Source organism: Scardinius erythrophthalmus, assembly GCF_964197995.2.
Source record: "Scardinius erythrophthalmus genome assembly, chromosome: 25".
NCBI classification, from domain to species: domain Eukaryota; kingdom Metazoa; phylum Chordata; class Actinopteri; order Cypriniformes; family Leuciscidae; genus Scardinius; species Scardinius erythrophthalmus.
The window spans coordinates 3,826,202-3,843,737 of NC_138245.1; the positions used below are offsets into that span (position 1 = coordinate 3,826,202).

General features: G+C 35.2%; 2 protein-coding genes across 2 annotated transcripts; both read left to right on the forward strand.

Moving 5' to 3' along the window:
* Positions 1-7,289: 7,289 nt before the first annotated feature.
* Positions 7,290-8,631, forward strand: hoxc12b (homeobox C12b; the record flags this gene model as incomplete). Its single annotated transcript, XM_081357636.1, has 2 exons — positions 7,290-7,854; positions 8,393-8,631. Exons 1-2 carry the CDS (start codon positions 7,305-7,307, stop codon positions 8,629-8,631), a joined length of 789 nt encoding a protein of 262 aa, XP_081213762.1. The 5' UTR covers positions 7,290-7,304.
* A 6,752-nt stretch (positions 8,632-15,383) lies between these two features.
* On the forward strand, positions 15,384-17,103 carry hoxc11b (homeobox C11b; the record flags this gene model as incomplete). The annotated part of the gene is given in 3 exon segments (XM_081357657.1): positions 15,384-16,017; positions 16,020-16,025; positions 16,798-17,103. Coding segments are annotated over 3 exon segments (873 nt in total). The 3' UTR covers positions 17,031-17,103.
* Positions 17,104-17,536: the final 433 nt, after the last annotated feature.

Genomic DNA, 17,536 nt, shown 5'->3' on the forward strand with positions numbered 1-17,536 from the left:
TGTAGGCCTATAGCAAAATCGTCAAAAGTCCATCAAAACGTATGATGTCATGCATCCTTGAATTGTTTATTGTCAGCTTTGCAGCAATGTTTTTTTTTTCGTAGCGTTTTTGCTCCATTTAATAGCATGCATACATGCAAAGTTCTTGTATTTTATAGAAACGTATTGAATTGATGTTAAGGCGTGTTTACATAAATGCTTTGTTGATGTATACTGAACGGCAAAAAAAAAAAAAAAAATACTTCTCCTTTATTAATGATCCACGGAACACACAAATGCAAACACTGCATATAGGCTAAGTGAAAATAATGTGCGGAAAATAAGTTGACAAAGCAGGAATTATTTAGCCTATATGGGTCAAATTTTCGCACATGTCAATTTCCAGATGTTTGTCATCTTATGCTGTACAAGGATTGACTGAAATGTAACAAACCTTAGTAAGTTATGAAACGGCAGGATGCATTTGACTGTCTGTAACGAAAGCCATGGAGAAACATATTTATTATCCACTTATTGCGTATCAAACATACGTTCCTCTATATGTAAAATATTTTATATTGTCATTGTACGTTTAAATTATGTCAACTTGTCTATGTTTCTATACAGCTTTCATATCCATATTCGCTCTCCATTGCTGTATTTTTTCAGTTTTTAATACGCGATTAACAGCTTATAAATCATTCTTAGTGTTGTTTAGTGAAAATGTAAAAAATGCAGAAAGTTTTTTTTGTGATGGGTAGGGTTTAGGTGTAGGATTGTGTGTGTGTGTGTGTGTGTGTGTGTGTGTGTGTGTGTGCGTGCGTGCGTGCGTGCGTGCGTGTGTGTGTGTGTGTGTGTGTGTGTGTGTGTGTGTGTGTGAAATTCATCGCCTCTTATGTCTCACTCTGGGATCGAAATGTATATATTTAAAATTAATGAAATGTATGTTTGCATGTTGGCACATACTAACAAGAAACATGCTTCTACCCACCACACATGTATCCACATTTCTTTATAAAGGCAAATCCCTGCAAGAAAATCACAGCCCATATGAGTTGATGTCAAATACATAGTGTGCCTTTGTTACAATCACTACCGGGACATGATGACAATTAAACAAAAGGAGCAAAAACAGAGGCCACATTATACAATATGCTTCAGAAATAGGTTTCTTAAAGGAGTGGTAAAATGCCCTTTTCACAAGATGAAAAATATATCTCTGATGTCCCCAGTGTGTGTGTGTGAAGTTTTAGCACAAAATATTTTTATATAGCATGTTAAAGTTGTCACTTTTTGAGGGTTTGCAAAAACGCACTGTTTTGTGCCTGGCCCTTTAAATGCAAATGAGCTTCTGCAGAGGGCGGGGTTTCAAGAGCTCCTGTGTTAGCAGCAACAATTACCTCACGCAGACACACTAAAATTACAGAAAGTGTTCTGCCTTTAATGTTAAAACGGAGTCAGACAAAGACGGAGAGACTCAAGAAGAAGTGACAACATGTAAAATGCAACAGGACATCTCTGAATGGTTAGTTGATGAGTTTATGTTTCTGATGTGGAGTTAACTATCTTCAATTGGCATATTCTGTCATGATAATCTATAAATCGCTCATATAGGAACTGTTGTGAGATGCACACAGAGTGACTTTCTATTGCATGTGAAAAGATGGATGCTAAAGTTTGAGCTGACTCACAAATGTACTCTTATACAACAACTTTTCCTCTTCTCAACGTGGACTGTTCCTGGGGGCGGGGTTTATGTAAATTTTAGGGTTAGTGATGTCACTAACCCTGGAGGAATGTCGTGTAGTCACTTGTTTTAGTCCTTTTCTTTAAAAGCAAATATCTTCCTTTGATTTGAACTTTGAGCGTTGTAACTTTGCAGATGTTGTTTATGCTCAAACAGCAACATTACACACTAACTAAAGTTAGAAAAGTGAAATCATACTCAACTACCCCTTTAAAACAATCCATATCAATAACAAATCACAACAACTCCTCTCTCCCTGTGACTGGCCATAACTCAAATACTGAGGAGTGTGTGTGTGTGTGTGTGTGTGTGTGTGTGTGTGTGTGTGTGTGTGTGTGTGTGTGTGTGTGTGTGTGTGTGTGTGTGTGTGTGTGTGTGTGTGCGCGTGTGTGGGTGTGTGTGTGTGTGTGTGTGTGTGTGTGTGTGTGTGTGTGTGTGTGTGTGTAAAGAACAAACTTCCTTGACAGTATTTATGCTTAATGTATGCTTGCTTAACACTCAACACCTCCTGTGAACATGTAGGTCTAACCAAGTTTGAGATCGTAAATTGAGTTTGTGTGTCTGTGTGTGAATATTCTCAGTCAGAGTCAGGATAGTAACAAGTGAATGTTGTAAACCCTGCAGTGCAGGTTTGGTGGGACAGAGACCGCAGACGGCACATCTTACCCACACTTCCTTTGGCTTCGAGTTGCCAAAAGGCTCCATACAAACAGCATAAAAGTATTCATTGTGTGAGGTCTCAGAATCCTCACCACAGGCTTTCAACATTGTCTTCGCAACTGATCTGACTGATCTGACCTTCTTTGAAACCTGTCAATTTCTCTTTTTTGCATTGGCAGACATGATCTGTCTTTTTTCATTGTTTAGGCATTCTGAAAAAAAAAAAAATTAAAAACAAACTGTTCTTATTGGATGTAAGGGGATGGTTGTTGTAACACTTTTAAAGATGTTTAAAGATGACCCCTGTCAGCCAATGTTTAGCCACCCCTATTTTTGTTTGAAATTAGCAGGTTAAAATGCATCACATTTTGCTTGAGAAAAAACGATTTATTCTAATAGTTAATATGAACAAGTTTAAGTACTAAACAAAATATATTTTTGGCCAAAAAAAGAAAAGAAAAAAAAAAGACATTCTTACCTCAAAATCTGTTTATTATATTATATTATGATCAGCTAAAATCAATGAAGTTGACCAAAATATTGGTTAATAATTGATTGTTTAAATTATCCCACGTTTTAAACAAACAATACTCTCATATAAACAGGTAGTTTATATTTCTCCAATTTTTCTGCTATATGATCTCATCAGCATGTATGTACCACTTTAAACAGGCTAGCATGAATATGGACTGTGTGCTGGTTGACCATAGACAACAAGTAGACCATTGTAGTCTATACTGATGTCTAGCATTAAGATGTCATTGACATGGTTAAGTTAAAACTACAAGCTATTTTTACATGTGTCTCAAAGCTGAAAAATGACAAAACAGTAATATCATAGGTCATATTAAAGCATTTCCATGAATGTTCAATTTTAACATATTGTGAAAGGCCTATACCAAGACTACAAGAAAACCTCATGGTTGCGTGACAGTTATTCATACTAATACAATTATCCATCAACAGTAAAATGGGACTTCTGAATGTTTGTTTGTTGAATGACAATACGGGATTCTCTTCTGAATAATTGTCTCAGTGACTGTTTTTAAAACACGTTAGTAAAACACTGTTTTACTGCTATTATATAATATCCTTAATTATCCGTAATTCTAGTGTTGCAATTAATATAGGCCTATGAGCTATTTTGAGTGACCATTTGCAAAGCACAATTTAAAAAAGAAGGCATATAATATGGTCTATCACTGCCTCTAGTGGAGAAAGAGTGTAAGTGTGCAGGTTAAGAGCGGTACGGTGTGGTACAGTGCAGTATGTATGGTACGCAATTATTTACGTTTCCACTGTCAAAAGTTGTGAATGTTGCCAAAATGCCGAACCGTCCGTTCCATACCACTTTTTGGATACCCTTCCGTTGGGGTACCTAGCACAGTGGTAGGCTACGGTAGGGTAGACTGAGTACAGTTGAGACACTTTTTGCATTTTGATTTTTCACACAAAAATAGATACTGAAAAGAAGTGAATTTCCACATGACATGCCACATGACATTTCATTAGCTTGTAGACTAAGATATTATCAATCAATAATACCCACAAGTAGTTTATATTTTCCACAATGAGCTCATAAAAATAAGGTGCTTTTTTGTCTCAGCTTTGTCTCAATTGTACCCATATGTGTGGTACAGTTGAGACAGTGCATGGTACAGTTGAGACACCCATTTTTAATGATGTAAAGGTAACTAACCATTCATTGTACATATAAAAAATAAAGACAAATAAAGAAAATAACAATTGGGCAACATTTTTGTTTATTCATCCATTTATATTAATTCATTTTAATTTTAATTTGCACTTGTTAAAATTTATAAAGCAGGAACAAAATATTAAACAATATTTATTAATAATACACAATATCACAAATATCAAATTTTTACTTTCATTTGCGTCCTATGCTGGCTAATTACGACATTTAACCTGTTATCATAACACTGAACAACTTTGTGTTTCCTAATTGAACTCTATCGGGGGTATAGTTGGTACACGTGTGTCTCAACTATCCCCCGCTGGCCACCTCGCACATTTCTCTAGATTTTGCAATAACCTTGCATGACACAATACCGTGAAATATGCCAGTTTTTAGGGCACAGAATTACGTTTGTGGTGATACCAGTTACGTTTAACAGTCACATAAGGATAATAATAAGCTATTCATTGTGGAGAGTGCATGGTGAAGTGGACGTCCTACTTTAGAAAAAAAACTTTTCTCGATTTCTTCGGATCGGAGATGCGTCCATTGTTCAAATTTCCCACGATCAAAGAGGGCACTAATACGCATGTGCACAGCAAAAATCACAACTTGTGCTTGCTGCGAACGCAAGTTGTTTAAGGTGTCTCAACTGTCTATGTCTCGAGACTCAATGCAGAATGTTAATTGGTTGACTGAGTATCATCACTTGTCGGCGCTTGTCTTATGACAAACATGCCGAGAGGCAAGAACAAGATCTGCTGAATGTCATCCATTTGTTGTTTACTATGTCGCTTTCTTCTTCGCGCGAAAATGACGTCGATCGCTTCTTTATGGCATGGGCTACAAGCAAGTATCAAACTATCAAGTAAGGGTAGCCTACTGTTGGCGGTGGAAACGCAAGCCGGATCAGGGTTTACCGTCCCGAATCGTACCGTACCGTAGGCCTGTACCGCTCAGTGGAAACAAGCCATAAAAGGCGCTTGGATGGAGGGAGATGCATATTTGATATATCGATAGATATATTTAATTAAAATCTCTTAAATTGTCTTAATGTCGATGATAATTTGGATTAAATATTTTAGAAAAGTAAATAATCTGTTGCATTTATTTCTTTTTCTAGGCATATTAACTTTACATTTAGCTTTATATCCTTGTAAAAATTGTGGTTTAGATAATTAGGTAGATCGACCGCAGTTTCAAGAATGGATGATCGTTAGGCTACCTGTTTTTTAAAATAAGGGTGAGTCTGGTGTTGAAGGTCATGGAAGGAATGCGACCTTAGTGTGATTCAAGTCCACAGAATCTGAGACTGTTGTTTAAATGTGTCGCACATGTACTAGACAGTGACCTTGAACCGACACAGAAGTGGGAAGCTTCAGTACAACAGAGGATATAAACTACTGGTTAAGATAATGAGAAAAACTGTAGGCTATTTTAAAAATGTTGAGGCAGGCAATTAAATAATTGTTTATAGGTATAGCCTACTCATGTTAATTTAATTAGTTGTAAGACTTGAACGTGCTTATCAGAAGTTAGAATAAAAAACTCGATTCATGGATTGCGTTGGAAGGTTTTTTGTTGTTGTAGTTGTTAGCCTACATGCATGTATTGGTTGCTCAAAAATGATAATAAATTATTTAAAAAAATTCATTTGCGCTCTGAAGATGAGCGAAAGGTTTAGGTCTCTTCCAATTATTCATCAAATTACGCCTACTTTGTCTTACAAAAATAACCCTGAATGTACAGCTAGCTATAGTACAGCTAGCTGTAGCTGTACAACCCTGAATGTACAGCTAGCTATTCGTCATAAACAATTATACATTAGGCTATACAGTGTTTCATGGAACTGTATTATAATAGGCTATATATAGCCTATTATAATACAGTTCCATGAAACACTGTATAGCCTAATGTATAATTGTTTATGACGAATACACACTGAGGGGATGAATGATGTTGATGCGACTTTCATGTGAGTAATTTGCTAATTCAGTTGCTCTCAATTTAATTTTCTATGCTTCGCACTTAAGATGGACTTTAATGGTGATGATGGCACGATGACGTAATGGACGCTCTCTGCCTTTTATAAAATGACTGACTAAACTACTCCTGAGTTAAAACCACTGAATGGAAACCTGTATATGGTTTTAAAGTAATGTAATTTGAGAGAGAAGTCTTGTACATTTCTTTTTGCAAACGTATTTGTGAGGGGGTGTAGCCTAGTTAATGCAAATATAGCCTGCTATTATTGTAATGCATTACTAAGTACTTTTCCCTTGAAAACGTAAAGTAAGGGATTACTTTTAATCTGACATGTTTTAGTCTGAAATTTAATTAAATTCTATATAAAACAATAGAGAATTTAACATAAAAAATGAACGTGTAATGATAAAATGTATGTTTTGATGCAACCTCTCTTAAATACTTTGGTCAGTTCAAGGATAATTTATGTAGTTTTCTTTTATTTATTTAAAAAGAATTAAAAGAATTATGTATCCTTGTTTTGTTCAACTGGTCGAGGTTGATAACGGATTCAGAGAGTTCAATACTTTTTAGAGAGATAAAGAAGTACAAGAATCTAATTACACTGTTGAATAATTAGTAGCTATGGGATAAATTCGTTTTTTAGAGTAACTTACCCAACACTGTTAATATACCATACTGTAAAAATGAGGAGAGCATGTCTTTGAACCTGGATTTGCTTTGTGTTTTAAGCTAGATGCTTTAAAATGTTAAAATGTCAAAATAAAGCCGTGCAACATAACTTAATTTAACATTTCAAATTATCCTGATGCTTGTCATTGCATAATGAGATGAGATTGTTTTGCTGACAAAATAATAAACAATAAAAAGTAGGCAACACCTAAATCTGTAAATTATTTTAAATCACAAATAATATATATTTAAAAACAATACATCCAAATATGTAGTTTTATGCACGTAATATAAACTACCAGGATATCAGTAGGCAACTTAATGAAAAAAATTCTCTTTTGGGAGTGTACAGTATAAAGGCATTATAGTAGCCTATAAAAAAAAAACTAATAAACCAAGCTAATACTTTGTCAGACACGAGACACAGAGCCTCCTTCTGCAACTCACTTGCAACCAGTGTCATGTGACCACTATACAGCCAATAGGGCTCAGCCTGGTTTCCCCATACGTTAATGTCAGATTTGCTGTATAAACTATAAACTCTTAGTCGGGCCCGCCAAAATGGGCGAGCACAATCTCCTTAATCCCGGGTTTGTTGGACAATTGGTTAACATTCATACAAGAGATGCATGTTATCTCTCCAATTTCCGTGCGTCGGACGAACCGTTAGGGATGCAAACCTCAAGAAGACACAATGTCTTCTCTTTGTCTTGGAATCCATCGGAACCATGTGCTGGATACCCACAATCTTATGTTTCTTTAAACTCCACATACACTCAATCATGCGACATTCCTCGGCAGGAAGAACACATATGTTGTTATAGTGAGAGTGCGTGCGCCACCAGCGGTGCTGGTGACAATAACAATACCAGCCTTAAACTGGACAACTCATCAGTGTCAGGACTGAAGAATCTGAACGGAATGGACAACGGTGGAAATTACTCCAAATATGACTACTCAACGACTGCCGAACATTTAACCCTAAACCCTCCATCGTGTCGGTCCCTTGAATCCGATTCTGGTTCTTCACTCATTATGGAGGGGTCCAAGACCCCACCGGGCATCACGAGTCCCCTGACATCTCCTGACATCCACACAGCCATACACGGAGGTGAGTCTTTATAAAGTGTTGTGTTTAGATGAGAAGATGACCCTGCAAGCAATAGCCATCATTTCACCGTTTCGGTTAACTATAGACCCGATATAGTCTGGCAATGAGTAACACACTTCTAGCCAAAATAACCTTGAATGTGGTTACATGTCGTTTTTGCCAAAGTAACTTGCGAGATATGATTTTCCAGCATAGATATTCCAAGTCAACAGTGATTGTAAGGTGTTTTGTTTCATTTCAAATTGATCTAATTGATGACTAGTCTATTCTTGGGCTATGGTTAGACGTCTATTAAATTTTCACTGACAGCCCAATTTTTGTCTTGTTTTAGCTTAGACTTCAGGGCTGTGTATGGACGGCTATTAGACGTCTTTTAATTGCAAAATTGCTTACCGTGGAGGATCTTGAAGAGAAATCATGCATGTTCTCTAAGAGGAGTTGGACATTGTGCGCTTTCAAATAAGTGAATTTCGTAGCTTGTGCGTTTGTCTTGCAAACATAAACAAAAATCATTGCAGAATTTTCTTTTTTTTCTAAGGTGCGCTGTGGTTCCCAATTCACACACACACCCGAAAGAAGCGTAAACCCTATTCAAAGCTTCAGCTGAATGAATTAGAGTGTGAGTTTATCCTCAATGAGTTCATCACTCGACAGCGGAGGAGGGAACTGTCGGACCAGCTCAATCTCACGGACCAACAGGTCAAAATCTGGTTCCAGAACCGTCGCATGAAGAAGAAAAGGCTCTTGATGCGGGAACAGGCTCTGTCTTTCTTTTAGAGCGAGGCGGATCCTGACTGAGATCTGAGATGATTCATAAAACATCGGAATGATTGCTGATTGTTTTGTTATGAATGGAGGATCAGTTCGCGGTTTCCAAATAGTAGCTCTCATTGAAGCTTGGACTTTAAGTAACCATGCACACAGCTTAAACGAAATAGTTGATGCGTAAAATAGAAAAGACCAACCCGATCTCACGGCTAAATTTATATAATTCACAACTGCAGTAAGCATGATCCTGCTTGAACCTGAAGGGACAAAGAGGCTTTAAGATGAAATTATGATCTTTTTTGTCTCTTTGTTGTAGTCCAGACCAAAGAGCATGGACGGTGCCAGGCTTTAGCAAGTAGCTACTAGCCTACTATTGTTGTGATATTTGCATGTGATGTTTACAACGCTCGAACATTCACTCACTGCCGTCTTTCTCAGTGCGGTCAGTTGTGTTTTCCTCTAGGAACGCTGTGTTAATGATATATTTGTTAAAACGGAGTACATGATAGCATATAGCTAGGCTATAATACTACTGTTCTGGGTAATAACGTTTTTATAATCAGTGCAATGTCTTCCTGATGTTTGGGTTGGCAAATGTCTGCTACACCAATAAGCATTAAATGATAGTATCAGTGTGGGGCTAAGCGTTCAACTAATTTCCAATAAAATGTGATTAGCCTATTAACTGTTGTCTGTTCTCTGTTGTTGTCTGACCTAACGTTTCTTAACTGTATCTGACATAACTGTATCTCTAGCTATAGTTTTAGCTGTCTAAATTAGGCCTATATCCTACTGAAAATTAATCATTGGTCTTGCTATGAAGTATATGTTTCGTGAAATAGCCTAAATTTGCTAGTCACAATGATGAACCTTTTGGAAGTTTGTTTTTAACACGCTCAAATTTAACATTTCTCACCAAAATATATCCAACCCGTCATGGGTTTTATTTGTTATGTATACTAATGTCCCAATGTCCTGTAATGAGGTTGTGTAAAACATAATGCTTTGAAAGCTTAACGCTTCTGCGTACATAAGTGTAAAAAATACATTTTTGGACGTCAGCATGCATGATGATAGCACTCATTTGTCTTTCCACAATAAATGTCCTTGTTATAAAGGTTTCGACTTTGAGACAGTCGGGCTCTTTACAGCCTCTGGCTGTGGCGTGGACTCGACCTTGAATGTGGCAGTGGGAGGAGTGAGAGAAGAAGATGGAGTAAACATTCAGATGTCTTCCTAAGCATTTTCATTTAGCTTCCTGATCCAAAAAGGAAAAAAAAAAAAGGCATAGAATAATGTTTTTTAACTGTATTAAATGTAACAGAAATCAGGAAACATCCTTGTCACTGATCTTTTGAGATAGCAATAGGACTAAAAACAATAGCATGACAATTTAATCAAATAACCTGCGAATTTATTTATATTTAGGTTATATATCATCTAACCAACCTATATAACACCAACAAAACTAAACTCAAGGGTAGAAAACCTTAGGATAATGGTAACCACCTTTTACAGTGTATGTGAATCTTAATAGTACAGATTAAATGCATTTAAAAAAAATAACACCGAAAAACAAGACTAATTTTACATTTTTTTATAAAATTTCGGCAGAAACAGTTTAATCTACAGGCATACAATCAATTGTTCATTGTCGTTAATTACTTGATGATTAAAGCAAGTATTTAGATTTTATGTAACAAAGAAAATACGTTCATCAGATAAACACATTGTAATCATACATTTATTTCATTCTTGACTTGTTTCTGAACATTATAGCCTATAAAACAATGCCGAACGGAAAGATTAATATTAGGCTACTAGTAAATACTGTTATTGTTGTAAGTCGAAACTTTCTGAGATATAAACTTTTATGTTTCTAGTCTCATTTCCTCTCATTATCACTCGCTTTTGTGTCCTGAAACTAAAAGCAAGAGGGAATAAAAGGATTCCTGCGGTTTATTACGAATAATCTGCACTGTGCCGCTGTTGTAAAGGTCTGTCGGTCCGTATTAAACGGTTTTACTGAACATAAACATGTCTATGATTTTTAGGAGGATTGGGCATTAAGATGTTCACGCGAATATACAAAGATGTTTTAAAGTTTAATTTTATGCATACTTTTGTTGTAACCTAATTTGTAACTCAAATCAAATGTCATTTCTGACTTAATGTAGGCTAAAGCACATTTTAGGTTACCTGAGATAAGATTAATTTGTTATTTTCTCACTAATCAATAAAATGTTTATAGCCTAATTTGATAATCCTGAGGATGTTAAATTAAGGTTAATAAATAATAAAACGGTTTTAGAAAAGTATGCCATTGTACGTATCTATTAAAATAAATAACATTCAACTCTAAAATCACCACCACTGAAACCCTAAAGAACGATCTGTTGAGTTTAGATTTAGGTTTTCGATTTGTTTTGTCAGTGTAGAGAAGGAAGACGATATATATATATATAAAAAAAAAAATCACCTTAATTTAGTGTGACAGGAAAATGGCTTTGGATATATTGGAAGGAAGAAACAATTTTGCAGTAAGAACAGGGCATAAATATAATATATGAAGTGATTCTAAATGCAACTTCAAACACCAGCACTCTTTCTCTGAATTTAAAACGGTAGGAAGTAGCGGAGGAAATTAAACATCATAAAGGAGAAACTACAGGGTGCATGACTTACTGCAACCGAATCCTGTGGGAAGTAAAGGCTCATAAGGTCCTGCGTTCTTAGAACTCCATTTTAAACCGAAAGGAATAAAACGCACGTTTAATTTCCCGCCTAAAGAATTATTGTTATTTAATTCAAAAGCTTTCCAATTACACCCATTTCAACGTTGCTCACATCTCTGTTTCTGAAATGTATTGCTCATCACTGGTTAGGATATTAACTTTTGCACTTTAACATTTTCTTTACATTTCCGCTTATGTAGCCTAATAACACCATTCTGAAGTTCTAACTTGTAGCCAAGTTCGAAACGTCTGTCTAAATTTATAAAAATGTATACACTTTATTAGAGGCTTGTTACAATTTGATATAATTTGATTTGAAATAAAATTGACCAGAAAGGGAGAATTTATTTTAGAGTAAAATTGTCATGACCATCCCGATACGAAACACCCTATATTGCATGTCAGTCTTGACATTTGTGTGTGTGTTGTTGTTGTTGTTGTTGTTGTTGTTGTTGTTGTTTTGCACATATTTCTACCGTTGGCATTTATTTGGGCGCCAAATGCGAATGTGCTAATATATATAGCACATTCGCATTTGGCGCCCAAATAAATCTCTAAAATAAAATAAATTCTCCCTTTCTGGTCAATTTTATTTCAAATCAAATTATATCAAATTGTAACAAGCCTCTAATAAAGTGTATACATTTTTATAAATTTAGATAGCTGGATGTTTCATTGGTCCAGCTCTTAAAAGTTGTTGCCGATTGCTGCTGCTCATACTCTTGACCTTTTTATTTTTGTTATACACACGGCCCTAGTTAATACTTGAAACTGTTCACAACACAAGCAAGCAAGATGAAAAGTTTGGCTAACATCCAATTAAAATGATGTGAGTCTAGAGGGACAATAACATAATTTCACACGCCTGCCATGTGTAGTGCTTGTTTTACATATTATGACAGAGTTGCCTCATGAAACAGACAGCTTGCAAAGTTAGCTTTCTAATACGGTTGTTTGTTAAATAGAAAATGACAGACTCGACCAATTCGTATACGAGTACGAGGTATCTAAACCCAGTGATGTGTAGGTTTAGGGGCGGAGTCAGGTGTAGGTCATTCGTACGAATTCATAGCCTACGAATTGGGAAACTCGTAAAATATGTACGATTTAGCAAAAATCGTTCGAACTCGTACGAGTGAGGTCGTATATTCGTACGAATTAGCCACCTCGTAGAATACGTACGGTACGAACTGCCGTGAGATCGGGTTGGACTTTTACACCGGCCTTCTCATGCATATTATTTCCTGGCCATGCACAGCACTGCACATTGTGTATGCCTCTCTTATCATGAAGCTCAAATGATCTGTTTATCTGGATCAGATGTGTTAGATAAGGGCGACAGAAAACCTAACCAAACCAAATACAAACCCGAAACTAACAAGAACCTCAAACTATTTAATAGTCCATTAGGCTACGTTGTTTTTCAAAAAGACAAAAAGACGCACATAGAAATATATTTTTGAAATTGTATTATCATAGCCTACATCATGAAGGTTTTTATGCAACTTCATGATGTATGATAACAAAATTTGCTATATGGGCTATATCATCATCATCATCATCATCATCATTGTATTATTACATAATTATGTCGGTAACACTTTAGAATACTGTATCTTACTTACTGCCTAACTAATAAGTAATTATTGAGGAACTAATAGATAATTATTTATTAACACTTAAGTCACTACTGTTAACTACTAAGGAAGATGTGTTAACTAATTAGTATGTAATAGAATTGTATGATTGTGTTAAGTTTCAGTTAGTTAATCAATAACTAATAAATTATGTCATAACTCTTGAAGAACTATTATTAATTATCTATTAATTAAAGTGCAAGAAAAATAACTAAGAAGTAACTACTAATGAACAGTCATACACAGTGGTTACTACAATAAACCGTTTTATTTTAGCAGTGGAGTGGTGGATGAAGTACACAAATCAAGTACTTGAGTAAAAGTACAGATAACCCAATAAAATATTACTCCAGTAAAATGATAAACTATTGGCCTATTCATTTTCAAAATTACCTTAGTAAATGTACAAAGGTAATTACTTGAAAAGTAAAAAGCACAGATCAATGTTTTTTATTTTATTTTCTAGCCAGTTTTAGTCATTCTTCAGCACTAATAAGAAAGATGAGTGCAGACATTTACTAGGCTATATATTGATCTGCAAATAAGCAAACTTTTTATTTAATTAGCAAAATGTATCATAATGTATGATAACTTATCTATTTTACAAAGGTTTAGATAATACCGTTAATAATGTGTTTTTTACAGTAAGTTTGATTTGAGTCAGAAGTATGTGGTAATTCTGTATTAATTACTAATGAGTTCCCTATATTCTCACTTTAGAATACTGTTCCAGGTTCCAAGTAATTCATCAAGAATTATCTAATAATTATTTGTTAATTACCAATTAATTTCCTTATATGTTCACTTTAGAATACTGTTTCAGGTTATAAGTAGCCTAATTCCTGGATAATTATTTGATAATTATTTATTAATTACTAATGAGTTCCCTATATTCTCACTTTAGAATACTGTTCCAGGTTCCAAGTAATTCATCAAGAATTATCTAATAATTATTTGTTAATTACCAATTAATTTCCTTATATGTTCACTTTAGAATACTGTTTCAGGTTATAAGTAGCCTAATTCCTGGATAATTATTTGATAATTATTTATTAATTACTAATGAGTTCCCTATATTCTCACTTTAGAATACTGTTCCAGGTTCCAAGTAATTCATCAAGAATTATCTAATAATTATTTGTTAATTACCAATTAATTTCCTTATATGTTCACTTTAGAATACTGTTTCAGGTTATAAGTAGCCTAATTCCTGGATAATTATTTGATAATTATTTATTAATTACTAATGAGTTCCCTATATTCTCACTTTAGAATACTGTTCCAGGTTCCAAGTAATTCATCAAGAATTATCTAATAATTATTTGTTAATTACCAATTAATTTCCTTATATGTTCACTTTAGAATACTGTTTCAGGTTATAAGTAGCCTAATTCCTGGATAATTATTTGATAATTATTTATTAATTACCAATGAGTTCCCTATATTCTCACTTTAGAATACTGTTCCAGGTTCTAAGTAATTCCTGCAGAATTATTTGATAATTATTTATGAATTACTAATAAGTTCCCTGTATTTTCAGTTTCCCTCAGTCATTGCCTCAAACATGAATTTACTCAATGGCATTCTATGCTGAGGAAAACAGACACACACAGTACTGTATATAAAATATAAAAACTAATCTGAGGTTAGTTTTGTATGACTGTTCATTAGTAGTTACTTCTTAGCTATTTTTCTTGAACCTTAATTAGTAGATAATTAGTAGTAGTTCTTCAAGCGTTATGACAGAATTCATTATTTATTGATTAACTAACTGTTACTTAACACAATTAACACAAATATATTACATACTGATTAGTTAACACATCTTCCTTAGTAGTTAACAGTAGTGAAGAAGTAGTTAATGAATAATTACCTATTAGTTCTTCAATAATTACTTATTAGTTATGCAGTAATTAAGATACAGTATTCTAAAGTGTTACCATTATGTCTATTTAACTCTTGTTATGACTGAGGACAGAAAGCCATAATTCTTTCTATTTATGCACTCAAGGCCCATTCATTACAATATTTTTGAATACTATTGAAAACTGCAACACTCTGTCCTGCAAATGTGTAGGCTATTATATGCCATAGGCTAGCTTACAAGTACTTGGATTGAAATATTATGTAGTGAAAAAACTAACAGGCTACTGCCAGAGCACCATGATCTCGTCGTCTTTGAAACAGTAATTTAGCCGCCTTTACCTTGAATGAACCACTCCAACGTGTGAAACGTTTCTAAATTGATATACGAGAATTTCAACTTTGGATCACGTGTCTTAGAGCGAGTTAGTGGTGGGATATAACGTGTCATCTCGCCTTCCCAATTTTTTTCTTCTGTTCGGATCCAAAGCATTCATTTTGATCTACCGGAGAACTGAAGGGAATAATGTTTAACTCTTTCAATCTTGGTAACTTCTGCTCCCAGTCTTGTAAACAACGGACTTCCGAGCTTGGGGAGCGGGCGGACTGCGCCACAAAACTCTTCCTCCCCAGAACCTTTTACGCCCAAGAATATTCTACCGTTTCTTCGCTTTTACCACAAGCCCAGTCACAGCAAATCACATATTCGTATTCCACTAACTTCACGCAAGTTCCGCCAGTCAGGGATTTATCATATGGGTTGAATCAGTCGGGTAAGTGGCACCACATGGGGAACTATTCCTCTTATGCGGAGGAGGACAGAGATTGCCTTCCGCCGTCAGCCACCATGACGGAAAAGTGGATGAAGAACGAAAATGTCTACAGTCACCACCATTATCACCCGGGTATTAACCATTCTAGCACTGGCTTTTATTCCAGCACTGGAAAGACCAACGTTTTTTCGCAAAGTTTTGGTCGTTTTTTGGACTGTTCCAATAGCGGATTGGAAGATAACTGTGTGCAGAAAGGCAGCTCTGGAAAGCCTGAGTCTTCAGTCCTCGTCAGTGCTGGAGATGTAGAGAAAGAGCATGAGAAAAACAGAACCTCGGGTTCTTTTCAAACCTCGTCGGGGACAAAAAACGACAACCAAACCAAATTCGGTTAGTATGTGTTCGTCGCTGTAAAATGTTGGCTAGAGCGGTGTTTCGTATTAGATTTTATGTGGAGTTTTATAAGCATTCAAGGGGTTTTATTATGACCTGGCTACAGCTTTTTCTGTGAGCGGGAAGAATTTTTACAATGGGAAAGGTCTTTGAAAAAACACCATGTTTCACACAATGTGTTAGTCTGTCAAATTGTGCGAGGAAGCAATGGTGACAAATAGTAACTTTGATCATGAACTTGTATCGAACGTTTTAAGGGATGTTAGCCAATAATAAAAAGCAATTGAGCAGAACGTTGCTTCCAGCATCTGAGAAAAGGAAAGCCGCTGTAAGTAAAACCCACCACAGCAAAAACCTAATTCTATAATTTAGCAGAAAGTTTAATGCTTTTTAGAAAATAACTTTATTCTGAGAAATGCATTAAAGGGAAAACAAACCCGTTACTTCGCAATAGTGTATCATTTTGAATAGCCTAGTCTAGATCGTTCTCTCCATTTATTCTATTACTGTTTATTTAATTGTGGCACGTGACATAAAATGCACTGCCAAAGTTATGTTTTAATTTTACATGTTTGTTGTTGTTTTGTTTTTGTTTTTATGGGGGGAAAGGTTAATTAGTAACAAATAGATTACATGGGCTGTTACTAATATTGTTGTTTTTCATTATTAAAGTTGCTGGTAGTGATACATTCATAATGAAGCCAATAACTGATCATTTGATAATAGCATTGCTGTGGCAGTTTTTGACCTCTCTCTTTCTTGTTTAATCGCTCTTAGCTACCCCACGAGTGAGGAAGAAGCGATGTCCATACACCAAGTTTCAGATCCGAGAACTGGAGCGAGAATTCTTCTTTAATGTTTACATCAATAAAGAGAAACGGCTTCAGCTCTCCAGAATGTTAAACCTCACTGACCGACAGGTCAAGATTTGGTTCCAGAACAGACGGATGAAGGAAAAGAAGTTAAGCCGAAGTCACCTGCAATATTTTTCTGGAAACCCGCTATTGTGAACTGTGAACTTTTCTTCGAGGGACAAAAAGTATGTGACTTTTGAAAGGAAACAGAACCGATCTTTGTGTATAGTTGTGAATAGAGTGAATGTTTCTCCGAGATATGCTGTGCAAATACAAACAAACATTTGCGTCAACTCGGAGACAGTAAAAAAGCATGTCTCCATATGCCGTGAAGAAGCAAAAATGATTATACGATTGGACGTGCATAAATATATAAAGAAAAAAAACACGAAAATAAATAATCTCCAATACTCGCATAATGTTCAAACTAAAAAATCCAGTAAATCAGATGTGAATATGAATGACAAAGAATGTTGTTTTTCGGTCAAGTCAAGGTAAGAATACATTTTGTAATTTAACATTTTATTTAAAAAACCGTTATGTTTTAATCATCTAGTGTCATAATGCTTTAAAGAAATACACTTATTTTGATGTGTTGACATAAATCACATAGTAACCTACTTTATTATATATAGCCTGTTAGGCTTATTTGATTTACATTT